We start from the raw sequence: 23655 nt of genomic DNA on the forward strand, positions 1-23655 counted from the left end.
TTCCATCACAAGTATGTTTAAGAACTTACTGTTATCTCTCAATAATATACAAAACACCTTTCGCTAATAGAATTCTGCAACATGTTTAGTGACTTTGTAATATGTACTCAAAAATGTACTCAGCCATTTTTTTTTTTTTTTTTTACTATAATGCTAAAGTGGTTTCTAGTTTTCATATATTTAAGAGTATCATCAGGGTGAATATCCTTAAGGCTAAATATTTTCACCCATCCTTATTTCCTAAGTATTCCTCCAAGTGTTGATATGTACCATATGCATTTGCTTTTTGTAATTATAATGTTATATAATTTTGTAACTTGAATCTCTCTCCACTTAATTTATTAAATGCGCTTTCCCAGTTGCTGCATAATTTTTTAAGCTTAGTATTTTTAAGAACTCTAGGACATTCCTCTCTGTGGATGGAATAATTTATTTGCATACTCCTCCAAAATATAGGTTACTCTCCATTTTTATTAATGTAAATAATATGACAAAAAAATTCCATGCTTTAGATTCTTTCCTTCACATAACTTCCCTTCAGTGGATCAAAAATCTTAACAGTGGCTAACCCAATAGTATTGTTTATTAAACAGGTTTATAGTAGAGAAATGAATGTGTGAATAGAGCTCACAATGGGCTTGAAAGTTATCAAAGCCTCAAAGATAAGTAACATTCACCACGTTACACCTGGAGCCATGAGCTGAGACCTCTGTCTGATTGAGGACTTGCTTGACTATTTGAGAGAATTCTTCCGCAGCGAGGAACAAGCTGTACAGACTCTTTTTGACAAACTTTGGCAAAATGACTTAGAAATACATTTGTAAAAATGAATAATGATATTACGACTTTCTTTAAATGAGGTTGGCATAGCCACTCCATCTTAACCACAACCTAAGCACTGTTTTGTTTCTAGTATCGAGGGGCCATATCAAACACTAATCAAACACTCCAGCTCTCTCATGACCAAGGAAACACAGATGCTAGTCTGTAAACTGGGTCTCAATTTACATAATTTTTGCCCATATGACACAAGCTAGTTCTTTAGCCTACATCAGATCCAAGTTCGTGACTGGTCTTGGTGTGGTTCTCCAACCACTTCAGCTAAGGAACTACAGACACCGAATAACTTCACAGCATGGATACAAAACCCAGTTGGGTTGTACATAACAAGCCAGGCGCTCTGATGATGCTTGTTAATGTCATATAACACAATCAGAAGTGGCCAAGAGGACATTCAGGCCACTCTGAAGGAAACCCACCCAGAAAATCCCTCTGCCCATCTATTTCTGTCCACATGGGGAGAGTACCAAATATTGAGCAAACAGGAGCCAGAGGAATGAGGGGGGTGGGGCGGTGCGCTGGTGACAATGGGCAGTCTTTCCACGCTGCTCTCATTCATTTATTCATCACACTCTCTGGAGAAGGGAGCTGGGCTGGACGCTGCAGACAGAGCAGGGACAATGATCTCATCCTGCCTACTATGGTTCTCTGTGTGGGAAGGGCAGAAGTGGCTTTCCAAATGCACTCCAAAAGGCAGGAATCTATAGTATCAGGCTCCCACAACTGTGGGACTTACTTGAACACTCAGCAGAACTTACCAAACAACCCAAGTTCCAGCTCTTCATGGGGCACAGCTGATGCCCTGAGAGCCGTCCCAGGGCCAGATCCACCCCTCAGGGATAGCTGAGCCCCTAACAGTCAAAGGCCCAGCCAGGCTGGCCTAAGTCCAGCCCTTTGTAATTTTCAACACAAAAAACTGTACAAACACTCCTAAAGTCGCAGGTCCCAATGTATCTGCAGGTCCGGATCTTTCAGGAACAGGTCTAACCGCTTCACTTTGCCTTCCATGTTCTCCGCCCCAGCTTATCTCTGACACCAAAGGATTTCAGACCGATCAGTGGGAATCCAGCTACTGGGCTTTACCAGAACATGTTTTGGTCATAGTTTACTCATAATTATCACTGGTTAGTTGCCATTGTACTATGGAAAGAAGAATTTGAAATCCAATCTCAGGACTTGACTTGGCTAGCTGGAGTATTTTGCAGCTCCGCCAGCCAACACCTGTGCACAGCAGCCACTACAGACACTGTGGGGAAGGCATGGCTTGTGGGGGAAGGTGTGGCTTGTGGAGGCGTGGCTTTGGGAGGCGTGGCTTTGGGGAGGTCTTGACTTGTGGAGAGGGCGTGGCTTTTGGAGGGCGTGGTTTGTGTGGGAAGGCATGGCTTTCAGGGCCAGAGTCCCCAGGCACCAATCCTGGTTCCTGCTTCACCTTTCTGATTTGGACAGATGTTCTGTTAAATTGTGTCCTCCTGTAATTCACATGTTCACATCCTCACCCCACTACCTTATTTAGAAATAGGGTGGTGACAGGTGTGATTAGCTAAGATGAAGTCATTCTGAAGAAAGGTGGGCCCCTAATCCAATAATACTGGTGTCTTATTTCCAGTATGAAAAGGGGAAATTTGGACAGAGACCCACACACAGAGAACGTGTGTGAAGATGAAGGCAGAGATCTGGGAGATGCACGCATAAGACAAGGAAACGCCAAAGATTGCAGCAAACCAGCAGAAGCGAGGGGAGATGTGGGAACACATTCTTCCTCATGGCCCTCCATCCTGCTGACACCTTGATCTCAGACTCTCGTTGTCCAGAATATGAAACAATACATCTCTGTTATTTAAGCCACTCCATTTATACTACTTGTTACAACCATGCTAGCAATCTAAAACAGCAAGTTACTGTGTCACAGCTTTCTCATCTGTAAAATGGGGATAAGAAAGGTACTCCCTCTAACAGAGACAAGAAGCAGATTACAATTTGTTGTTTAGAACAATGCCTGGCAGAGCAGTGCATTTGAATGTTAATGTTCTCCAAACATTCTTTTTTTTAATCAAGGAGATTCTCACTTTTTAAAAAAAAAAAAAACAAAAAAAAACCTCTTGAAGTTTCCCACAAAGCTGCTTAGTGAAAGGCGAGTGTGATAACAGCCCACGCCAGATTTCTCAGGAGATGGGGAGTACCCTCCCTTGGCTGGCGTGCCGAGGCAGGGTGTGGTACAACAGGAATCATCTTTGCTTTTGGTCTCACACCCACTCAAGGCACTATATCCCTTCCCTCCCCACAGCAGCCACCACAGTCCTGGCCCTTTCCTCCCATTAGCCTCTCAAAAACCTAAACTGTTCTACCATCCCAAATGCAATCATCCTCAACCCTCATTCTCCAACTTTATCAACACCACCCTCCCTTAGTTTTCAATGCTCTGCAGAAGTCCATCCCTCCCACCTAAACTCAGCTATTCAGTTCATCTCCCTCTTGTCGATCTCTCCTCTGGACAATCCCCCACCAGTATTGACTTCCTCTCTTAATCCTAATCTAGCAGTTAAGAAGGCCCAGCCCCAAACTCACCCTTTCCAGTGAAGCCCTCCCTTAACCCTTATAGTATTTATCACTGGGGCTCCTGGTTTTGTTTTAAATGACACAAGCCTTCTGTTGCTGTACCTGTTTCATGCATGTCAATCACAGTATCTCAACTAGACAGGAAACTTAGAGACCATTCATGCATCACACACTACTGAAGACCTACTAATGCCAGGCACCAGGCAAGGCAACAGGGTTAACAGGTATCATTGGGTAGTATTTACTGAAAACTTACTGTGTGCCAGACTTTATCCTAATCCTCACAATGATGCTGGAAGGTGCTGGCATCACCCTAGTTTACAGATGAGAAAATCAAAGCTGAGAGATTATGTAACCTGTTCAATATTGCATAGATAGTAAAGGATAAAACTGGGACAAGATAAACAGGGTTGAGAAATAGTATAATGGGTCAGCTGTAACCAGACCCCAAAGAATGTGAATTAAGGCACTGCCCATTTGGAAGGATGCTAATAATTATATACAGGCATACATCAGAGGTATTATGGGTTCAGTTTCAGACCACTGTAATAAAACAGATATTGCAATAAAGCAAGTCAGGAACTTTTTGGTTTCCCAGTATTATAAAAGTCATGTTTACACTATAGCCTATTAAGTATGTGATAGAATTATGTCTAAAGAAACAATGTGCATAACAGTAAAAAATTATAAAACAAAAAACAATTACAACAGCATTATAAAAGATCACAGATCATGACAACAAATATAACAATAATGAAAAGGTTTGAAATATTGTAAGAATTACCGAAGTATGACACAGAGAAATGAAGTAAGCAAATGATGTTGGAAAAATGGTGCCAAAAGACTTGCTCGATGCAGCGTTGCCATAAACCTTCAATTTTCTTAGGAAAAATAAGCAATATCTGAAAAGCACAATAAAATGAGGTATCCTTATATATGATATATATATATAATATATGACAAGGTGATACATATTAACCACTGACATACTTCCAAATGGGCATTGCCTTAATTTATTCTTTGGAGTCTGGTTATATATCCATATCTGAAGACAGAGCTAGCTATACCATACATTAATGACTTAGATTAAACAGGCGTGCCTACTAAGTTTTGGGGATTTCCAGGTGGCTCAGTGGTAAAGAATCCACCGCAATGCAGGAGACACAGGAGATACAGGTTAGATCCTGGGGTCGGGAAGATCCCCTAGAGGAGAGCATGGCAACCCACTCCACTATTCTTGCCAGGAAAATTCCATGGGCAGAGGAGCCAGGCCAGCTGCAATGCATGGGGTTGCAAAGAGTCAGACATGACTGAGCAGCTGAGCATGGTAAGATGGGTGACAATGTGTTTATGGTAAGAGTTAGAATTTAATGCAAAAACCAGAGCAACAGAATTACTGAACAAACTTAACTAAAAAAATAAAATTTAACTAGGATAAATATAGTGTCTTGCATTTGGGTTCAAATATTCAACAGTCCAGGCCTACAAAGACAACGACAAGGCTTTGCAAGCAACAGTGGTAGAAAGAATCAATAGTAAACTATGAATGAGAAGGGGGATTGGGTAAAAAAAAAACTATGTCAGGTTATAGTAATAAAGCTACATGACTGAGAAGTGGAAAAATGCCACTATTTTAAGTTCTTTTGCAACAAATCTAATGTTTTGCTCAGAATTCTAAGCCTCAGCTTGAAAGTATGTCAAACAGGCATATATGTTCAAATAAAACTGATATAGTTAAGAATCCTCAAGTTTCACAATTTCATAGATTGCATACTGACCAAATGAATGTATGCACTTTAATGTAACCTACAACTAAGTTTAAAATGTATAATTGTAGGCTGACATCATTCCCAAACTTTCCTGTGAAGGTGTAGGATCAGGTCAGGACAGTTCCCATCACTGCAAACAATCTCAGAATGATGACTGTATGAGATACTTAACACAGATCCTTTTAATCCCACTTCTTATCAAACTCAACCTATTACTGGACTAAAAGGAAAAGCCTGATTGACAACCTAATGTGACAAGTTGGTAACACTTAGGAGCAGTTTCCATTTCAAACATGGAAAAAGCACTTCACGTCACATGAACAGCATGTCCCCCAACAGAACGATGGAGAACTGGACAAACGGCAACCAATGTTCACTCCCGGGGTAAAAGCAATCAAAATGACACACCTTTACCACCTAACTCTCTCAGATGAAACTCACTGTGGAAACTGCCCGTGGCCAAGCGTAATGGTTTTCCAGGGCTGCCACCATAAAATACCACTAACTGGGTGGCTTAAAACAACAAAAATGTACTGTCTCCCAGTTCTGGAGGCTAGAAGCTCAAAATCAAGGTGTTGGCAGGGCTGTTTCCTCCTGAGAGTAACTCTGCTCCACACCTCTCTCCTCACTTCTAGGGGTCTGAAGACAATCTTTGGTCTCTCCTTGGCTTACAGGTGCATCACAGAGTTCTCTGCCTTCATCTCCACGTGGTGTTCCTTCTGTCTCTACACACAGTCTTCCCTCTGCCCAGGTCTGTGTCCGAGCATCCCCTTTTCATAAGGATATCAGTCATATTGGATTAGCACTCATCTTAATAACTTCATTCTAACTTAATTACCTTTATTAAGATCCAAATTCCAAATAAGTTCCCCTAGGACCTCAGTATGTGACTTCAATCTATCTTTTGGGGGATGGGTAGCAATTCAACCCAGATCACTGAGTTAATCTACTCCAGGACCCATTCCTCGTATCCCTTGAGGTGTTGCTGGTTTCATGGCTGCCATCTGGAGAGTGTTTTTCTCTCAGAATTCCTCCCTTGTAGCATGTGATTAAAGCTCCAGTAAGTTCCACGTGAGGGGAGAACGATTTGTGTGACTTCGAGGTCACATCCTTTAAAAAAAGAAGATGCTCCTAGATTTTCCTGATGGTTCAGTGGCTAAGACTCCCTGCTCCCAATGCAGGGGACCTGGATTCCACTCCTGGTCAGGAAACTAAGATCCCACATGCTACAACTAAGACCTGGCACAGCCAAATAAATAAATAATTTTTTTTTTTTGAAAAAGGAGATGCTTGGGGTTCATTCTCCCTCTTTCTGGTTCTCACATACAGAATATGCACCATGAACAGCCTAGACCAGCACTGTCCAAAGGAATTAGTAAGACGTAAGGCATTTTAAAGTTTCTAGGAGCCATATTAAATAAGGAACAAGGGGAGTGAATTTTAAATTTACTTAATTCATTGTCTGGAATATTAGCATTTCAGTGAGTAATTATAAATATTATTATTGAGGTATTTGATACATTTATTATTTGGTACTAAATCTTGGAAATCTGGTGGGTATCTCACATTTATAGAATAATCTGGACTAGCCACATTTCAAGTGCTCAAGAGCCCCAGGCAGCAACCGGCTACTCCAACACACAGCGCAGCTCGGGAGGGCAGCAGCAGGACATTACAGAGGAACCTGGGTCCCTGGAGGAGTCCATGAAGCAGACCTGTCCTGCTGGCTCTGGAGTGTTGGAAATGTTTACTTCAGAAAACAGTCCTATCTATCCAATTTCACGTATCTTGTTATCACAGCTTACAAATCATACCATAATAAATATGTCCTCTGGGGTCTCCCAGAAGGACCCTGCAGCTTCTCAGTTATGAAACAACCCTTTAAAGCAAGGACGCTGACTCTCATGGAAAAATAAAGAAACCTCCAAAATCACAGCCCAAGTTTGAAAAATTACCATAGAAACATTCTCAGCATTGAAAAATACATTTCAAAATAAACCCATCCCAGGAGAACATGTGGTTCCTCAGACTTTTTTTGTTCTTTTCCCACATTATAAATCTCTGCACCTCCCAGTCAGTCAGCCCACTGGACAGCCCAAGAGGAAGGAGGAAGGGCGATACCATGTCCTTCAGCCTCCTGAGAAGATAGAAAATGAAATCCTTTCAGGCAGTGCTTCTTAAAAAGTGAAACTAATTTCACATGGTAACAACTAATAATTGGAAAACCAAGTCAATCAGAACATACTGACTTTCCTTGTTTAAAGGGAGGTGGGGACTCAAAAGGAAAGTCAATGCTTGTCACTAATGTCATCTTAATAGACACTGCAGCTTCAACTCATGCTGACACCTGCTGCCACAGAAATGCGAAGAACCACCTCCTATGGCAGAGATCTGTGGAAAGAAGCTCAACCGAAAAATCTCCACGGAATGAATTCAGAAGCAGCTCCTATTTCACTTCAAAAGAAAAGTTACATCCAAGAATTTGTCAAGTGAAAACCACCAATGTCAGCCATAGTTCAAAATGATTAGGTAATTAATTTCAGAATAAAGAGATAAGAGATAATAACCTAGCTGATTTTCTGCTTGTGCAGACGATCAGATTTCCCCAAGTTTAGGGGCCAGCTTCTAAGTTTCATATCAGTTTCTAGCTACAGCTGGAATGATACCAGGTTTAACCAAGAATTCCTGCAATTATGGTCTGGGGTAACTAGAATGATAACCATTTTGCCTTCTTGCTTTTCTTTTTCTTTGGAATGTTTCTGTTTGCTGCCTTCTGTACAATATTACGGAACTCCATCCACAGTTCTTCAGGTACACTGTTCACAAGTTCTAATACCTTGACAAACCAAGACTGTGTTGAAAGCAGAGACATTACTCTGCCAACAAAGATCTGTCAGTTCAGTTCAGTTGCTCAGTCGTGTCCGACTGTTTGTGACCCCATGGAATGCAGCATGCCAGGCCTCCCTGTCCATCACCAACTCCCAGAGGTTACTAAAACTCATGTCCATTGAGTAGGTGATGCCATCCAACCATCTCATTCTCTGTCTATCGTCCCCTTTTCCTCCCGCCTTCAACCTTTCTCAGCATCGGGGTCTTTTCCAGTGAGTCAGTTCTTCGCATCAGGTGGCCAAAGTATCACAGTTTCAGCATCAGTCCTTCCAATGAATATTCACGACTGATTTCCTTTTGGATGGACTGGCTGGATCTCCATGCAGTCCAAGGGACTTCAAGAGTCTTCTCCAACACACTTCAAAAGCATCAATTCTTCGGTGCTCAACCTTCTTTATAGTCCAACTCTCACATCCATACATGACTACTGGAAAAACCACAGCTCCAACTAGACGGACCTTTGTTGGCAAAGTAATGTCTCTGCTTTTTAATATGCTGTCTAGGTTGGTCATAACTTTCCTTCCAAGAAGTAAGCTTCTTTTAATTTCATGGCTGCAATCACCATCTGCAGTGATTTTGGAACACCCCCGGTCCCGCCCCCGCCCCCCCCCCCCCCCCCGCAAAATAAAGTCTGTCACTGTTTCCACTGCTTCCCCATCTATTTGCCATGAAGTGATGGGATCAGATGGTATGATCTATGTTTTCTGAATGTTGAGCTTTAAGCCAAGTTTTTCACTCTCCTCTTTCACTTTCATCAAGAGGCTCTTTAGTTCTTCGCTTTCTGCCATAAGGATGGAGTCATCTGCATATCTGAGGTTATTGATATTTCTCCTGGCAATCTTGATTCCAGCTTGTGCTTCCTCCAGTCCAGTGTTTCTCATGATATACTCTGCATATAAGTTAAATAAGCAAGGTGACAATATACAGCCTTGATGTACTCCTTTCCCTATTTGGAACCAGTCTGTTGTTCCATGTCCAGTTCTAACTGTTGCTTCTTGACTTGCATACAGATTTCTCAAGAGGCAGGTCAGGTGGTCTGGTAGTTCCATCTCTTTAAGAATTTTCCACAGTTTGTGGTGATCCATACAGTCAAAGGCTTTGGCATAGTCAATAAAGCAGAAATAGATGTTTTTCTGGATCTGTATAGTCAAGGCTATAGTCTTCACAGTGATCATGTACAGTTGTGAGAACTGGACTATAAAGAAGAAGAATTGATGTCTTCGAACAATGGTGCTGGAGAAGACTCCTGAGAGTCTCTTGGACAGCAAGGAGATCAAACCAGTCAATCTTAAGGGAAATCAACCCTGAATACTCATTAGAAGGACTAATCCTGAAGCTGAAGCTCCAGTATTTTGGTCATCTGATGTGAACAGCTGACTCACTTCCAATGTGACACTTCCAATGGGAAAAGGCCCTGTTACTGGGAAAGATTGAGGCCAGAAAGAGAAGAGGGCATCAGAGGATGAGATGGCTGGATGGCATCACCAATGCAATGGACATGAACTTGGGCAAACTTCGGGAGATGGTGAAGGACAGGGAGGCCCGGCATGCTGCAGTCCATGGGGTCTCAAAAAGTCAGACACAACTGGGTGATTGAACAACAACTAGAATGAGGCTGTGGTCTAGTTAGCCAGTAATAGGGCTTCCATTTAGAATTAGAATTAGTTTTGCTGAACTACAGAGGAAGAGCAGAAAGTAGCAGCATCTGTCCTCTCTTGCTTCGAAAGTTCAGTTTCAAGAGCATCTGTCTCCCACAAAGCAACCCAGAGCCTCCTCTGCCCGAGGAATAACACTATTGGTGAGCTTTGCCACCATCAGTGGTGAGCGCTGATAATGACAAAATCAATCCATGGGTCTTTATTGCTTAGACCATTGGAGCAAAATTCACCTTCTGCAGTCTGCAGCTTTGAAACTTAAGAAAGGGAATGCCCTGTGTCAACAACTGTGTATAGCTATTGCTCTGGCATCAAGAGAAACCAGGATTCAGATCTCTCTGCCATTTATCAAATGTGCAAGTTTACCCAAGTTACTTAACTTCTCTCAACTTCTCACTGTAAACAGCAATGGTCTTTATTGGATACAATTTTGTAAGCATTACATGTGAAGGGTTTTGGTACAGTGCCTAGCACGTGGCAAGCATTCAATCAATGGGAACTCTTCTAATTTCTCTTGTAGGAGGTCAGTGATCAATACATGTTTACTCGTGTGACTGTATTTATTCTTTTGATTAACATTATGTTTAGGCACTGCCCCTTCATGGATCACAGCCTTGTCATGGCTAAGGGGCTTCTGCAACTCAGTGAAGCTATAAGCAATGCTGTGCAGGGCCATTCAAGACAGACAGGTCACAGTGATGAGTTCTGACAAAATGTGGTCCATTGGAGGAGGGAATGGCAAACCACTCCAGTATTCTTGCCTAGAGAACTCCATGGACAGTAGGGAAGGCAAAGAGATATGACCATTCAGAAGATACGGCCACCTGATCCAAAGAGTCAACTCATTTGAAAAGATCCTAATGCTGGGAAAGGTTGAAGGCAAAAGAAGGGGGCAGCAGAGAATGAAATGGTTAGATAGCATCACTGACTCAATAAACATGAATTTGAGCAAACTCCGGGAGATAGTGGAGGACAGAGGATCCTGGCGTGATGCAGTCCATGAAATCACCAAGAGTCAGAAACAATTTAGCAACTGAACAACAAAATTAGGCACCAACACCCATCAAAAAATTGTGATACTCCAGCCTCACTTTATTAGACACTGAAAATGTACAGTCCAAAAGATAAAGAAACTGTGAAGCTAAAGTTTACGAGCACACGTGCTCGGTTGTGGGTGCTAGGGCTTTGGAGCATCTGTTCTAGGACAGAAAAGAATGGAAGCATGTTTGGGGTTGAACTGTGAGCCCCACGCCTGACACACACCTTGTGAAATTGATCAGTTGAAGTCTTTAAGTACTCAGAATATGACCTCATCTGGAGACAGGGTCTTTACAAAGGTCATCAAGTTAAAATGAGGTCCTTAGGGTGGGCCCTAATCCAATAAGGTTTTCTTACAAAAAGGAGAATTTGAAGAGAGACAGAGACAAGTAGAGCGATCACCATCTGAAGATGAAGGTAGAGATCAAGGTGATGCATCTCAATGCCTGTCAGCAAAACACCGAACAAAGCTGAGAAAGACACGGATCAGATTCACCTTCACAGGCCTCAAGAGGGAAGAAGCAACCCCACCAGTACCTTGATCTCAAACTTCTGGTCACCAGAACTGTGAGATAATACACTGCTGTTGTATAAGCCACTCGAGGCATGTTCACAGCAAGTCTAGGTAACTAATGGGTTTCCCTCATGGCTCAGTGGTAAAGAATCCACCTGCCAATGCTGGAGACAGGAGTTTGATCCCATGGTCCGGAAGATCCCCTGGAGTAGGGAATGGCAACCCACTCCAGTATTCTTGTCTGCAAAATCCCATGGACAGAGGAGCCTGGCGGGCTGCAGTTCATGGGGTTGCAAAAGATTCAGACGACTGAGGGATAGACTTTCACTCCCCCCACTCCTACCCCAGGAAATTAATACAAGGTAAAATCAGGCAGCAGCAGATTCCTCACTAAGATGGGCTGACAGGACCTGGAAACTATGTAGCCTGACACATTCTCTGCTCAAGTTTACAAGAGACGCAGGCCTCTTCCCCAAAAGGTCACCTCTGATGTATTTTTAAATCTATGGGGGAAAAAAAAAGAGGCTAAGCTTTACAATAGATTTAGCCAAGGTTCCTCTGTCAAAAGAGGCTCGGATTTTAAAAACTTTTTATTTTTTGCATGTGAGGTCAGGGAGGGAGGCATGGGCATCTGTAAAAACTTACTATAAACAACTAAAAACTTGAAAAACATACCTTGGCAGAGATGCCGATTATCGACCTTCACAGGAGCCACTCTCTCAACAGGCAACAAATTCAAACTCCTGACTAAGCAGGATGTGTCTGGTTCCTCAAGATTCATGGGGTGTGTGCATTCTTTGGCTGAAAGCTGCCATCATTAGTTGCTGCTCCATAAAGAAATGCCGTTAATTTAATCTTTCATGGACACAGCCATTTCAAACTGGATGCCTTTTTTCCCCCTCTAAACAGAATGTCCACTGCTTCCCTGTTACAGTGGAAAACATAATTGGGAACAAATCTTTCATAAAATTAAGCACACACCCACAAAGTAAACTCTGAAGGCCTCGATCATGTTGGAGAGGCAGTTCAAGATTTGTTACAAAGATCTTTCAACCCTTTTTTCGCATCCCTCAACCTCCATTTCAACTCAAGGCACTAAAAATTGGCATTTACAAAGAAATTCCAGAAGCCTGAGCATTTTATTAGCAAAGGGAAATCCCAACCTTCTTGGCTTCATTTCTGATGATGACAGCTCATTTTTCCAAGTGGAACCACGTACTGGTTGCTGCAAATATTTAAAGAGGTAAAGAAGCTACTTTCAAAGTAGTCATAAAAGAAATGAATAATGATGATTTAGAACCCTGTACTTACTTTTACAAGCATAAAAAGTCAAGTACATCCATTTTTTAGACTAGAATGAAAAATTTACAGTGTTCTTATGCAAAGACTCAGAGCCATGCCATGGGCATTCTCTTGGGCTCCTTAATGTCACTTTTGCGCAGGTCAAGGGCTATTTTTGGAAAGCGAGTCTACGCAGTGAGCCTTACGACTTGCTAGCCAGAATTACCCTCTCCTCCTCTCCTAACCATCCTTCCAATCCTATGCCTCCCTGAGGCCTAGAAGCTTCAGCTCCATAAACCTCCTACCAATTTTCCCATTTCCAGCGATTCACTCCTCTCTGAAAATCTATAGCATTTATCATTCAGGTCTCCTAATTTAACAACTGGTTATATCATCCTGGATATCCTATTAATATCTATATTCTATAGGATTTGTATTTTGTCTTAGTTATTGCCTGTGTGTAGTTTTTCTCCTCCCACGTGGGTTTTGAGTTTCTTCCAAACAATCAGCATCCCGCATATTTCTCCAGTATCCCTTCCAGTACCTAACCCCAGTTCAAAGATGACCAAAGGAATTGGAACATGTCACCTACATTAGGGGAACTTTTGTTAAGCTCCATGACTTTCTTTGGCCTCTCTGGGTTACCTGCAGGCTCCCTACTAAGTTTAGGGATGGAAGCCACTAGACAAGGATGGTATCTAACCACAGCCCAAAGAAACAGGCTAGGTCCTTCCCCTAGGTCATGCACAGAAACTCAGCCACCTGAGTCAAGCATTCTGGAAAGGATGCTCAGAAGAAATCTCTGTCTGCCTGATGGTCCTAGTGCAGCACAATGACCTTAAAGGCATCCACGGGGGCTCCTCTGGGCCACGCTTGTCCTTTCTCACTCCTGGGTTTTGCCCTCAATGGTCACAAACTCATTTGGCTGCAAGACCTCCCAGACACAGGTTGGCTGAAATGTGATCATGCCCGCGGGTCACCTGCCTTCTCTTTACGAGAGAACGAACATGATCTGCTGTCCCTCTTCCTCCTACCTGCCAGAAACACAAAGGGCCCTTTCTTTCTCCTTCTTTCAGCCTCCCACAAAGACTAGCAGGCAAATTTGATGGGTGGGTTTAGGGTTATTCTCTAAGAGAGACCACTCACTTCGGGTAAAGAAGATTACAGTTTGGCTCATTGAACTGAATGTAAACAGTTTAGAACTTGTTTTTCTTGTAACAAGTGATACATGGGGATGCATACACATATACCAAAAAATGAAAGCCTAAAGCACCCAATGAAAAACAAAATCCTCCCCAACCCCTCAACCCCATCACCAACCCACTCCCAGTTCTGGGTCCCTCCCAAGAAATAGCAACTCAGTTACCAGGTTATTTTGCCCTCCAGACCACATAGGCTTTTCTGCCTACTTTTCATTGTGTTTGCTTTTTTTTTTTATAAACCATAATTATATTATTGACTCATTCTTTACTTTCAATTAGCAATTTCTACATAATAATTTTCTTTTCTTTTTTTTTTTTTACTTTCCTGATAGCTCATGGTAAAGAATCTGCCTCCAATGTAGGAGACCTGAGTTTGATTCCTGGGTCAAGAAGATCCACTGGAGAAGGGATAGGCTACCCACTCCAGTATTCTTGGGCTTCCCTGGTGGCTCAGCTGATAAAGAATCCACCTGCAATATGGGAGACCTGGGTTCGATCCCTGAGTTGGGAAGATCCCCTGGAGAAGGGAAAGGTGACCCACTCCAGTATTCTGGCCTGGAGAATTCCATGGTCTGCATAGGGGGGTCACAAAGAGTTGGACACAACTGAGCGACTTTCACTTTTTTTTTTTTTTTTTTTGCCTTTTAAGATGCTTTTACATGACAATTTACATCTCATCTCCAATTACTTTTCAAAGGAAGGTCATCAGTAGTGAATTTCCATCTTTATTTTTTCAATAATAATTTTCAATTTTAAAAATATTCAGAATCAATCAGTAAAAGATTTCACATATGAAATAAAGTTTGTACCAACAAAAATATCACTTTGCAGTCTGTCCTGTTTGACTATTTTAAATTTTAGACACAAGTAAAAATTCCCAGTGGTTACACAGAGAATAAGAGAGAACAAGCTGCTGCTTTGGTGTTAAAATCACAGATATCATTTTCATCTAAAATCTACTGCTTCAAGGGAGAAATACATGTTGTGAGAGAGAGAAGGCCCTCACTGCCCAGGTTTGTGCTCTGAAGATGACTTACAAAGCCCGAGCAAGAGGTAGTACCCTTCCCAAGTAAAGCTTGTGTTGAGTCTGAACCTGTCTGCCAACCATATAGCTGAAGTCCTCTCAACTCCAGCATGGATGTCTGTGATTAAGAAAGAGGTAGGAAGATATACCAAGCACCTCCAGAATGCCAGGCCTAAAGTGTGTGCCTTACAGACATTAGAACACCTAACCGTCACAACTTCATGAGGTAATACTATCTTCAGTTTTCAGGTGAGGAGCCTGGGGGTTCAGGAAAGGGAACAGACTTGCCCAAGGCCATACACCTAGGTCTGAAGTCGCTTTCCCAACCTACTGCCTGGATTGCTGTTTCATAAAATCAGACCTCTTTTGCAAAACCTGGGGTCTGGAATCAGGCTACTTGGGCACAAACACTGACAACTCTGAGCTAGAAGAACTGAGGCCCATGCAAGGGACTGGGGCTCCTTGGGTCTCAGTTTCTTCATCTGGAAAATGAGCCTGCCAATAATACTTACCACATAAGGGTTGCAGCAAGATTAAACAAAGTTCACATAATGAGCTTGGCACAGCACCTGACATAAAGTAAATATTTCATAATGGTGAGCTCTCACTATCCGACGGCTGATTAACAAGCTGGGCTTTGAAAGGTTTTTCTTTTCTGCTTTTATTCCCTCCATCTTGCAGTGGACGGATGACGCTTTGGGAAGCAATTTGGGGTGAAATTGGGGAGCCATCTGATACCATCTGGCCCCATAATACCAATTTCTTTTGCTTTCCTCTCCCAAGCTTGCTCTTCTAACATTTCTTCCCTTTGCACTAACTGCCAAAATCATAGCTTTTCAACTGCCAAATTCCAGAAGCTTTTAATAGTGTTATTACTGTGACTTTTTTCCCCTAAATCATGGAAATATTTCAGTTTTTATTTAAAAACCTAGATTCCAGTAATACCCTCCCTACAGCCACCAGTTTATAAATCGAAAGTGTATGCTCCTATTATTTCCCCCCTGCCCCTGTTCATATATCATGGAAGTCTAGATTGATTAAATTTTGCTAAAACAATTTCAGCTTGTACAAATGGAAGCTGCCCAGTGGAATGGAAAAGGTATTTGTGAACCTGGTCACACAAGTTACAAACCCGAATCGGCCTGGCTGGGCAACATTTTCCATTTAACTGCCTTTTCCTTATTAACTGAAAGTCCAATGAGATCTAGAGGCTGAAGCATCCCTTGGCCAACAAATGAGAAGACTGAAGGGAGTTTTCCCAGGGGAGGAGCAGGGCAAGAGGTCAAGGAAGTCAGATCACCAAGGCTGTCACTCCAGCCAAAGGTTACCTGGACAACTTTAGCCAAGTCACTTTCTCTGAGTCTTAGGTAACTTACCTGAAGAATGAGGAAGCGAAGTCCACTTTTTCCCAAAAAACCTTTCTCCTTAGAGCTCAAACTTCCTTTCGGCATAACAAGATTCTGCAATCATTCCACAAGCACCTCCTCCAGTCTGGGGCTTATCAGGGCAGTAAGTTACATGTCATGATGTAGCCTCAGGAGATAAGCTTCAGCCAAGAGGAGGTATGTGTGTTCGTGTGTGTATGCGCGTGTGTGACATGTCAGCCGTAAGACACAGTCTCCACTCGTTGCAAAAATGTGGTTGTGCCAAGCTGTCATATAATTCTCAGCAAAGCAATAAAATCCAGGTTTACTTTAATTACCCAATGGTAAATGATAGCCAAGCAAGCCCATTAGGAGGGTGACCTCGCTGAGCTTCCATCAGACATCCTTCCGTGTATTTCTCCCCTTCAACAACTCTGCTCCAAGTGTCTGCAGCAGCTAGTACAAGACTGGAGCCTCAGCAGAGTTTATGAGCTGACCTTCTGTTATAATAGCATCACATATAATCCCACTGCTATGTTCTTTTTCTCCATCTTCTCCTCTGGGAGACTTTGTCTCATAACTCAGGCATCATCACTGGTTCAGTTCAGTTCAGTCACTCAGTCGTGTCCAACTCTTTGTGACCCCATAAATTGAAGCACACCAGGCCTCCCTGTCCATCACCAACTCCCAGAGTTCACTCAAACTCACGTCCATCGAGTCGGTGATGCCATCCAGCCATCTCATCCTCTGTCGTCCCCTTCTTCTCCTGCCCCCAATCCCTCCCAGCATCAGAGTCTTTTCCAATGAGTCAACTGTTTGCATGAGGTGGCCAAAGTACTGGAGTTTCAGCTTTAGCATCGCTGGTTACTCCAATCCAAAGGCTTGTATGATGAATAACAAATAAGGAAGAACCCCAGGAATTAAGAGGGAATAAAGGTGCAGGCAGCAATAGATATTGCTGTTTTACCACAAAAGCCTTAACAGAATTTAAGTTTCCTAAACACCCAAGATGAACCACGTTAACACATAATTCCTTAACCACTCTTTAAAAATGACATTCTGAGTCAGATTTGGGGGGATTTAGAAATGCTGAGGTATTTTACTCTTTTTGTTAAGATGTTAATTTGACTGGTCCTTTCTCTACAAGGCACAGACATCAGAAGTGAAAAAAAAAAAAAAAAAAAAGTCCTTTTTAGAAGCTATATACACAAACAGCAAGAATACGTCATTCACAAAAGCCAGGTTGAGCTGGGCCCCAGAGCACTTCTGACTTCTGTAGTTGATTAACCCAGCATCTCATCAAGGTCCAAGGGAGGGTGTTTCTACAGCCAGACATGAGTCACAAGTACTTACATCACTCTTCCTGAACTTGGCTTTCAAGCTCTTCATGTTTAGTCCATTCAGCCTTCCACAGCTCTAGAGGAGACCTTCAGCACCTAGCCAGGAGGAGAAAAAAAGAAATTAAGTATCAAGGTTTCCTGGCTCAGAGCGTAAAGAATCTGCCTATAATACAGGGGACCCAGGTTTGATTCCTCAGCTGGGAAGATCCCATGGAGAAGGGAATGGCAACTCACTCCAGTATTCTTGCCTGGAGAATCCCACGGACAGAGGAGCCTGGTGAGCTACAGTCCATGGGGTCACAAAGAATCAGACATGACTGGGCAACACACACACGCACACACTTTAAGGTTTCCAAACAAACAATGCAGTGACTCTTTCCCAACTGGACTAGGACTTTGGGCCACGGGTTATCGTCTGGGTTTGAGTTAGGAAGGTAGTCAGGGTTAAGGGCTGGGAAGTGGTACAGAATGTTATGTTCTTCCCATTTGTGATACTCCTTTGAAGCATCCAACATTTTCAAGTTAACTGAAACTTTTCATTTTCTTCCAACTCCTCATTCAAAGTAGAACAAGCTTAAGTAAAGGCTGGCCTGTCACTGCACAAAATTCAGTGCCTAACTCCCTCCTCTCCATCCCCTTCACGGTACAGTTACAGCCTCCACCTCCTCTGAAAGGGACACAGGAGTGAAGCATACTGAAGCACAGCTCATATTCCAGATGCCATTCATTCCCTATTTATTTTTCTCAGTGTGTTTTTCCCCCTCATAGATGCACAGGGCAATGAGGGAAAAATGCAAAAAAAAACAAAACCTCCCTCATCAAATACCTCATTCCTCAGGAAGCCACTCAAAACAGTGAAAGACTCTCCCCAGGTCCTCGTGGGACCCAGTGATTCCAATCTGGAGCTCGAAAAGTCTTAAGAAACCACCTCATTTAGGAGGGATCTGTGGTGCCTTTAGAAAATGAAGGTAAATTTTTGGAGTGACAGTATATCTGTACTTTTTTTTTAAGTTTATTTGGCTGTAGTGAGTCTTAGGTGCATCCTGCAGGATCTAGTTCCCCGACTAGGGGATCGAACCCAGGCCCCCTGCATTGGGATTGTGAAGTCTTCATGACCGGACCACCAGAGAAGTCCCTGTACTTTTTTCTGGGAAGAAAGTTCCTATTTTCATCAGATTCTGCAAAGGCATTGTCACCCTTCAAAAGGTAAGACTATGGATCTAGTCAGAGCCCCTCATTTTCCAGAGGGAGAGATGGAACCTCAAAGTAAAGAAACCTGTCTGCATTCCCCACACCTCTGTATGATAAAATTCAGAACCAAAGTTGGACTGATGGGTGAATGCCTTTTCCACTGCCCTACAGCTTTAAAACCAAAACCTGAACGTAAACTCCTGGGCTAAAACATGGCATGAACTTGATCTCTTCCATCCTGAAACCTGGAAAGTGTATGTTTAGGTAAAAAATGACAGAAAAATCTATGTGCAAGTTCTCAGCACGTGGAAAGCACTCAACTGACAAAGCCTCAGCTGACAAAGTGAGAACAGGCGAACATTAACAGGCCCGTCTATTTGAGGACTAAGGAATAATGGTCAGATGTTGACTAGGTTGATCATTACCTTTCAAAAGCCTTTCAAGGTCATCATGTTCATCCACCATCTTTATTCTGGACTAAACTGATCTGAGGAAACAGATGGCATAGTGGGGGCGGGGTAGGAAATGCAGGCAACTGAATGGCTGGACCCATTCCTCTTGAGGTCTTTGTTGCCACCTCCAGAAGTGGTCCAGTGGCTCCCTGGCTTCAAATTTGTTAATTTTTGACTTTCATTATTGCTGCTGCCCTTAAGCAGGGCCCTTTGGACCAGTCACAAAACACCTCAATGACATTAATCTGGAGGCCACACCAGTCCTGTGGCCTCCCTCTGGTCCCTTTCAATCTTCCCAGCCTCAGCAGGAGTGACAGAATGTCTGTTGCCTTGGAAACCGCACACACAGTAATTACACCTTGTTAATTGCCATGTACTTAAAACCACAGAGAAGGCTGGGCTGATACCTGAATGGCAAAGTGTAAACTCTGAGGACAGTGCTTCTAGAAGGTCACCCCCCAACTTAACCTGAATCAGAAGAATCTGGGGACAGTTTGCTGAATGCAAAATTCCCTGGAAATTGAATCTCAAGGGCAGGGCCTAGGCGTCTGCTTGGTTGACTCTGGCACACAAGTTTGAAAAGTTAGAAATGAGGTATGTGGAACTGGAAATATCCTTATCAAAGCTGTGCTGGTTTATGAAACAGCCTTTCATCATGTCAGAGCAACCATCTTTTGATGAATCCAAGTAGAAAACCATGATAAGCAGAAATTCCCAACCTGACACCGGCTCATGGTTCTCCACCAAATGCAGCTAGAAGATGGAAATTGCCCTTGAAGTTCAATTCCTTCCACCCTCCAGGTGAAGTGCTAATAACCAAGAAAACAGGACAAATCCATGCACCAGGAAAAGAAGCAAAGAGAAAACCAGCCTTGGATAACCCACAAACTGTGTTAACCACCAAGGTGGAACCACCCAGAGCATTCTTTCAGGCAAGAACACAATGTCTCAGGCAAAGCTGGGTCAGGTTTTTGTTTGAGGTCATGGGGTGCGTAGGGCCGGAGGTGGGGGAGCGTGTTTCATGGGTGTGGGCGCTAGTGGCTTGCTGTGTTTGTCTTTGTCTCCCCCTTATCCCTCAGAATGGCAGTGAGAAGTATGCAAAGGCTCATTTAAAGAGGATTAAATAAATAAAGCAAGTAATTCCTAAAACTTCCAGGGGGAGGTATTAGCTGTGAAAATGAATGTTTTCCTGGAAGCTTTGGGTGTTTGAGAGCTGGGTGGTCCAAGGGTATAACTCTGGGATGACAGAGATGGGGGTCAAGGGTAAAAAGGTTTGGAAACCCACAAAATAGTAACTAGAAACAAGAACTGTAGCTGGGGATAATTAAAGTTAGTAACAAATCACTGCTTTCCAGGAATTGATAAAAGGACTTTACTCCAGGACCTAATCCTGGAAGCCAGGACTTGTGGGAAGTCACCTGGGCTCCCTTTGCCTCAGTAGCCCCCTCTTCCCCAAGAGGACCCAAGAGTCAATCATGACTTGCCTTCCTTGGGTCAGCTGGAATCTTTCAGCTCCAATTCCCAGATTCAAACTTCCAAAGCCCAGACTGGATAAAGTGACATCTATCAACTTAGTGAAGGCACACTAAGAGCAGTCCTTGGAAAAGTAACTAGGTGCTTAGGTCAAAAGAGCTGTGATAAAGCTGAATTAGCTGCTTGGGAGTCTAATCTGGATGGTTCAGAAAGAGAAGGACATGTTTAACATATACAGGAAAAGGTATTTGAATTAAATCCTCTCATTTTAAGCAGAAAAAAAAGCCTGTCTACCCACTGAGCAGAAATGTTGGTCAGTTTACTCCATGCTCAACCCAAAATAAATCACCAAGCATTGCTTCATTGCCAGTTACCATGTGATGTCACTCCATCAGTAAGGATGGAATAGGGCAGGGAGGACAGACTGTTGCCCGCTCAACTGAAAGACTAGATCCAACAAGCAGGGTTTGTTAATCCATTTTCCCTTTAAAAATAATGTAACTCTCAACCAAAGCTTAACATGAACTACCCTTATCAAATAGAATTTCTAGCCTGAATCAAAAAGCCTTGATGTTAGCCTATAGAGCTATACTGTGAACTAATAAGTTAACTTCTTTGAACATTAAAAATGACAGATAGAGAATTTTCCTTTTGGGGTGATGAAAATGTTCTACATTTATTGCTATGATGGCTGTACAGCCTGTGAACACACCAAAAACCAATCGACTGTACCATTCAAATGGGTAAATTGAATAGGATGTGACTTATCTCAACAAAGATGTTAATTCTTTAACTGTTTTTTTTAATAGTTTAATAATCTTCATTACCTTCAATCTGTAGAGCTAGGAAAATTTCAGGTTGAGAACCTCTGGATTGGCTGAAAATGAATTTTGAAGGAACAAAGGTTAATTAAGCAATGCCCTTAGCGCTAAAAGGTTCCTTGCTCCTAAATTCTCTTTAGCTATTTCTCGACCTCAAGCCATTTCCAACCGAAATGTAATCATGAGGAAAAGAGAGGAAAAAAGTTCCTCTCTTCTATCACCAAACCACTCCTCCCACTCACCCCCACTTCCACCCCTACATGTGACCCAAAGGTTATTTCATAAGACAATGCTGACAATTATGTCAGCACGTCAGGGCCCCCTTGGAGCCCCAGCAAGGTATTTGGATTCTGTAATCAGAAGTGAGGCTCAGAATCGGGTTTTTTTTCTTTGTTTGCTTTTTGGTCATGGTCCACAGCATGTAGGATCTTAGCTCCCTGACCAGGGATTGAACTCACACCTCCTGCACTGGAAGTACAGAGTCTTAACCACTGGACTGCAAAGGAAGTCTCTTGTAATTTTTTTTTTAACTCACCAGGTGACTTGGATGCTCAATGAGATTGGGAACCACTGTTCTATACCTATCATACCACCTAATCATCCTTATAATCGACACTTTCATTAAAAATAATTTACAGACACTGCATAAGTAGCTATTATAGACCATTATTTCTGAACATTGATGGAATCTTTCAAAATATTGTGGGTGGATAAGAGGGGAACATTCTACACTAAAAGCTAAGAGAGAAATTAGCTGGTAACCATGGCCACTAAGAAACAATAACTCAGAGAGGCAAATGGCAGCTATACACACATGTACCTTTTCCTGAATCACAGGGATATATTTAGCACCCAAGATGCCATACCCTAGGATTCAAGGGCAGTGGTTTAAAACAGTTCCCTCTGAGTCACCGTAGCACCAGAGGACCTGAGTGAATAACAAAGTCCTTGCTCTAACTAATCCCTGCGTCATGGAATGTGAGATACTTCCTCAGAATCTTCAGCAACACCAGAACACTAAATGCGCACCCCCAGACAGGCTTCAAGAATTTTTCTTCCAAGTGAAAAGTACATGAGACTTAAAATCCAAAGCACTGGAGATGACACTGAACAAATCAAAACACTTCTCTCTTGCTCAGCATCCACCTCTTCTCCCTGAGTACCTGCTTCTACAATCATCTCTCTCCAGCAAATGGAATTTTAACCCAAAGCTGTATAAACACTCAAGGCGGCAAAACAAATACATGCTGTAAAAGGTCTCCCCAGATAAAGAAGTCCCTGACGAGAGAGCCTGTCCTGCCATCTAAACTGCCCCTGGGGGCAGAAGCTGCTTTAAGACTCTGCCTCCTGGATGGAAATCTCTGAGGGCTAGGAAAAATCAGAGACGTCTTCACCACAGAGGTAGGGGTCTGAGTGTCTAAAAGGGAACTCAGGATCTGGGCAAGCTGACGAGAAGAGGGCTCCTCGTTGGGCCTTTCTGACAAGACAGGGCACAGCCATCCCAGGTGAAGGTCAAACCCCCAGCCAAACTCTGCCAACTGTCCTTGAAGCTTCTCTCGGGAGGCTGAGCGGGCATGGTGGGAAGTGATGCAAACTTCTCTCTGAAGAAAGACTTTCCCCCAGTCTCCGTTCCCTGACCCTTTTAGACCCTGGATGTAAGCAAGGGGTTCAAGAGTCCCTATTACCAGTTTTTCTGGCAAATTTGAAAATGTACATCTCAGGCTATTTACATTGGAATGAAGGATTTTCAGGGTAGAGTTTTCATTTTCCTTATTACCTGGGTGCTAGCCATCAGAGAACGCAATGGCAACCCACTCCAGTACTCTTGCCTGGAAAATCCCATGGATGAAGGAGCCTGGTAGGCTGCAGTCCATGGGGTCACAAAGAGTCAGACACGACTGAGCGATTCACTTTCCCTTTTCACTTCCATGCATTGGAGAAGTAAATGGCAACCCACTCCAGTGTTCTTGCCTGGAGATTCCCGGGGACGGGGGAGCCTGGTGGGCTGCCATTGATGGGGTCGCACAGAGTCAGACACGACTGAAGTGACTTAGCAGCAGCAGCCATTGGTATAAAAATCAATAAATGTTTCCTGAAGGAATGTGTAGGACAGAGATACAGGTTAGGTGCCTGGGTAGACTGTAGACTTCATCTTTGACCTCAGCAAGGCTTTTTATGGTCCTAAATGGACTGGGTTAGCTGCAATGCGATTAAGTAAACGCCATGATCAGTTTTCACATGTACAT

At 42.9% G+C, this 23655-nt stretch overlaps 1 protein-coding gene across 48 annotated transcripts in view; it reads right to left on the minus strand.

Annotated features, from left to right (window-relative positions):
- Positions 1 to 23655, minus strand: part of RAI14 (retinoic acid induced 14) — a 162174-nt gene that overhangs the window by 116171 nt on the left and 22348 nt on the right. For 23 of the 48 annotated variants that reach the window (XM_027980133.2, XM_060400527.1, XM_060400514.1 and 20 more), the window contains one exon: positions 17486 to 17568. In XM_027980133.2, coding sequence (XP_027835934.1) covers positions 17486 to 17521 — 36 coding nt within the window. In that variant the 5' untranslated portion in view covers positions 17522 to 17568. Of the gene's footprint in view, positions 1 to 17485; positions 17569 to 19088; positions 20785 to 21415; positions 21466 to 23655 lie in introns of all 48 variants that reach the window. The other 25 variants (XM_060400539.1, XM_060400529.1, XM_060400515.1 and 22 more) reach the window with 2 other exon arrangements.

This window comes from Ovis aries, chromosome 16 (assembly GCF_016772045.2).
Source record: "Ovis aries strain OAR_USU_Benz2616 breed Rambouillet chromosome 16, ARS-UI_Ramb_v3.0, whole genome shotgun sequence".
NCBI lineage: Eukaryota > Metazoa > Chordata > Mammalia > Artiodactyla > Bovidae > Ovis > Ovis aries.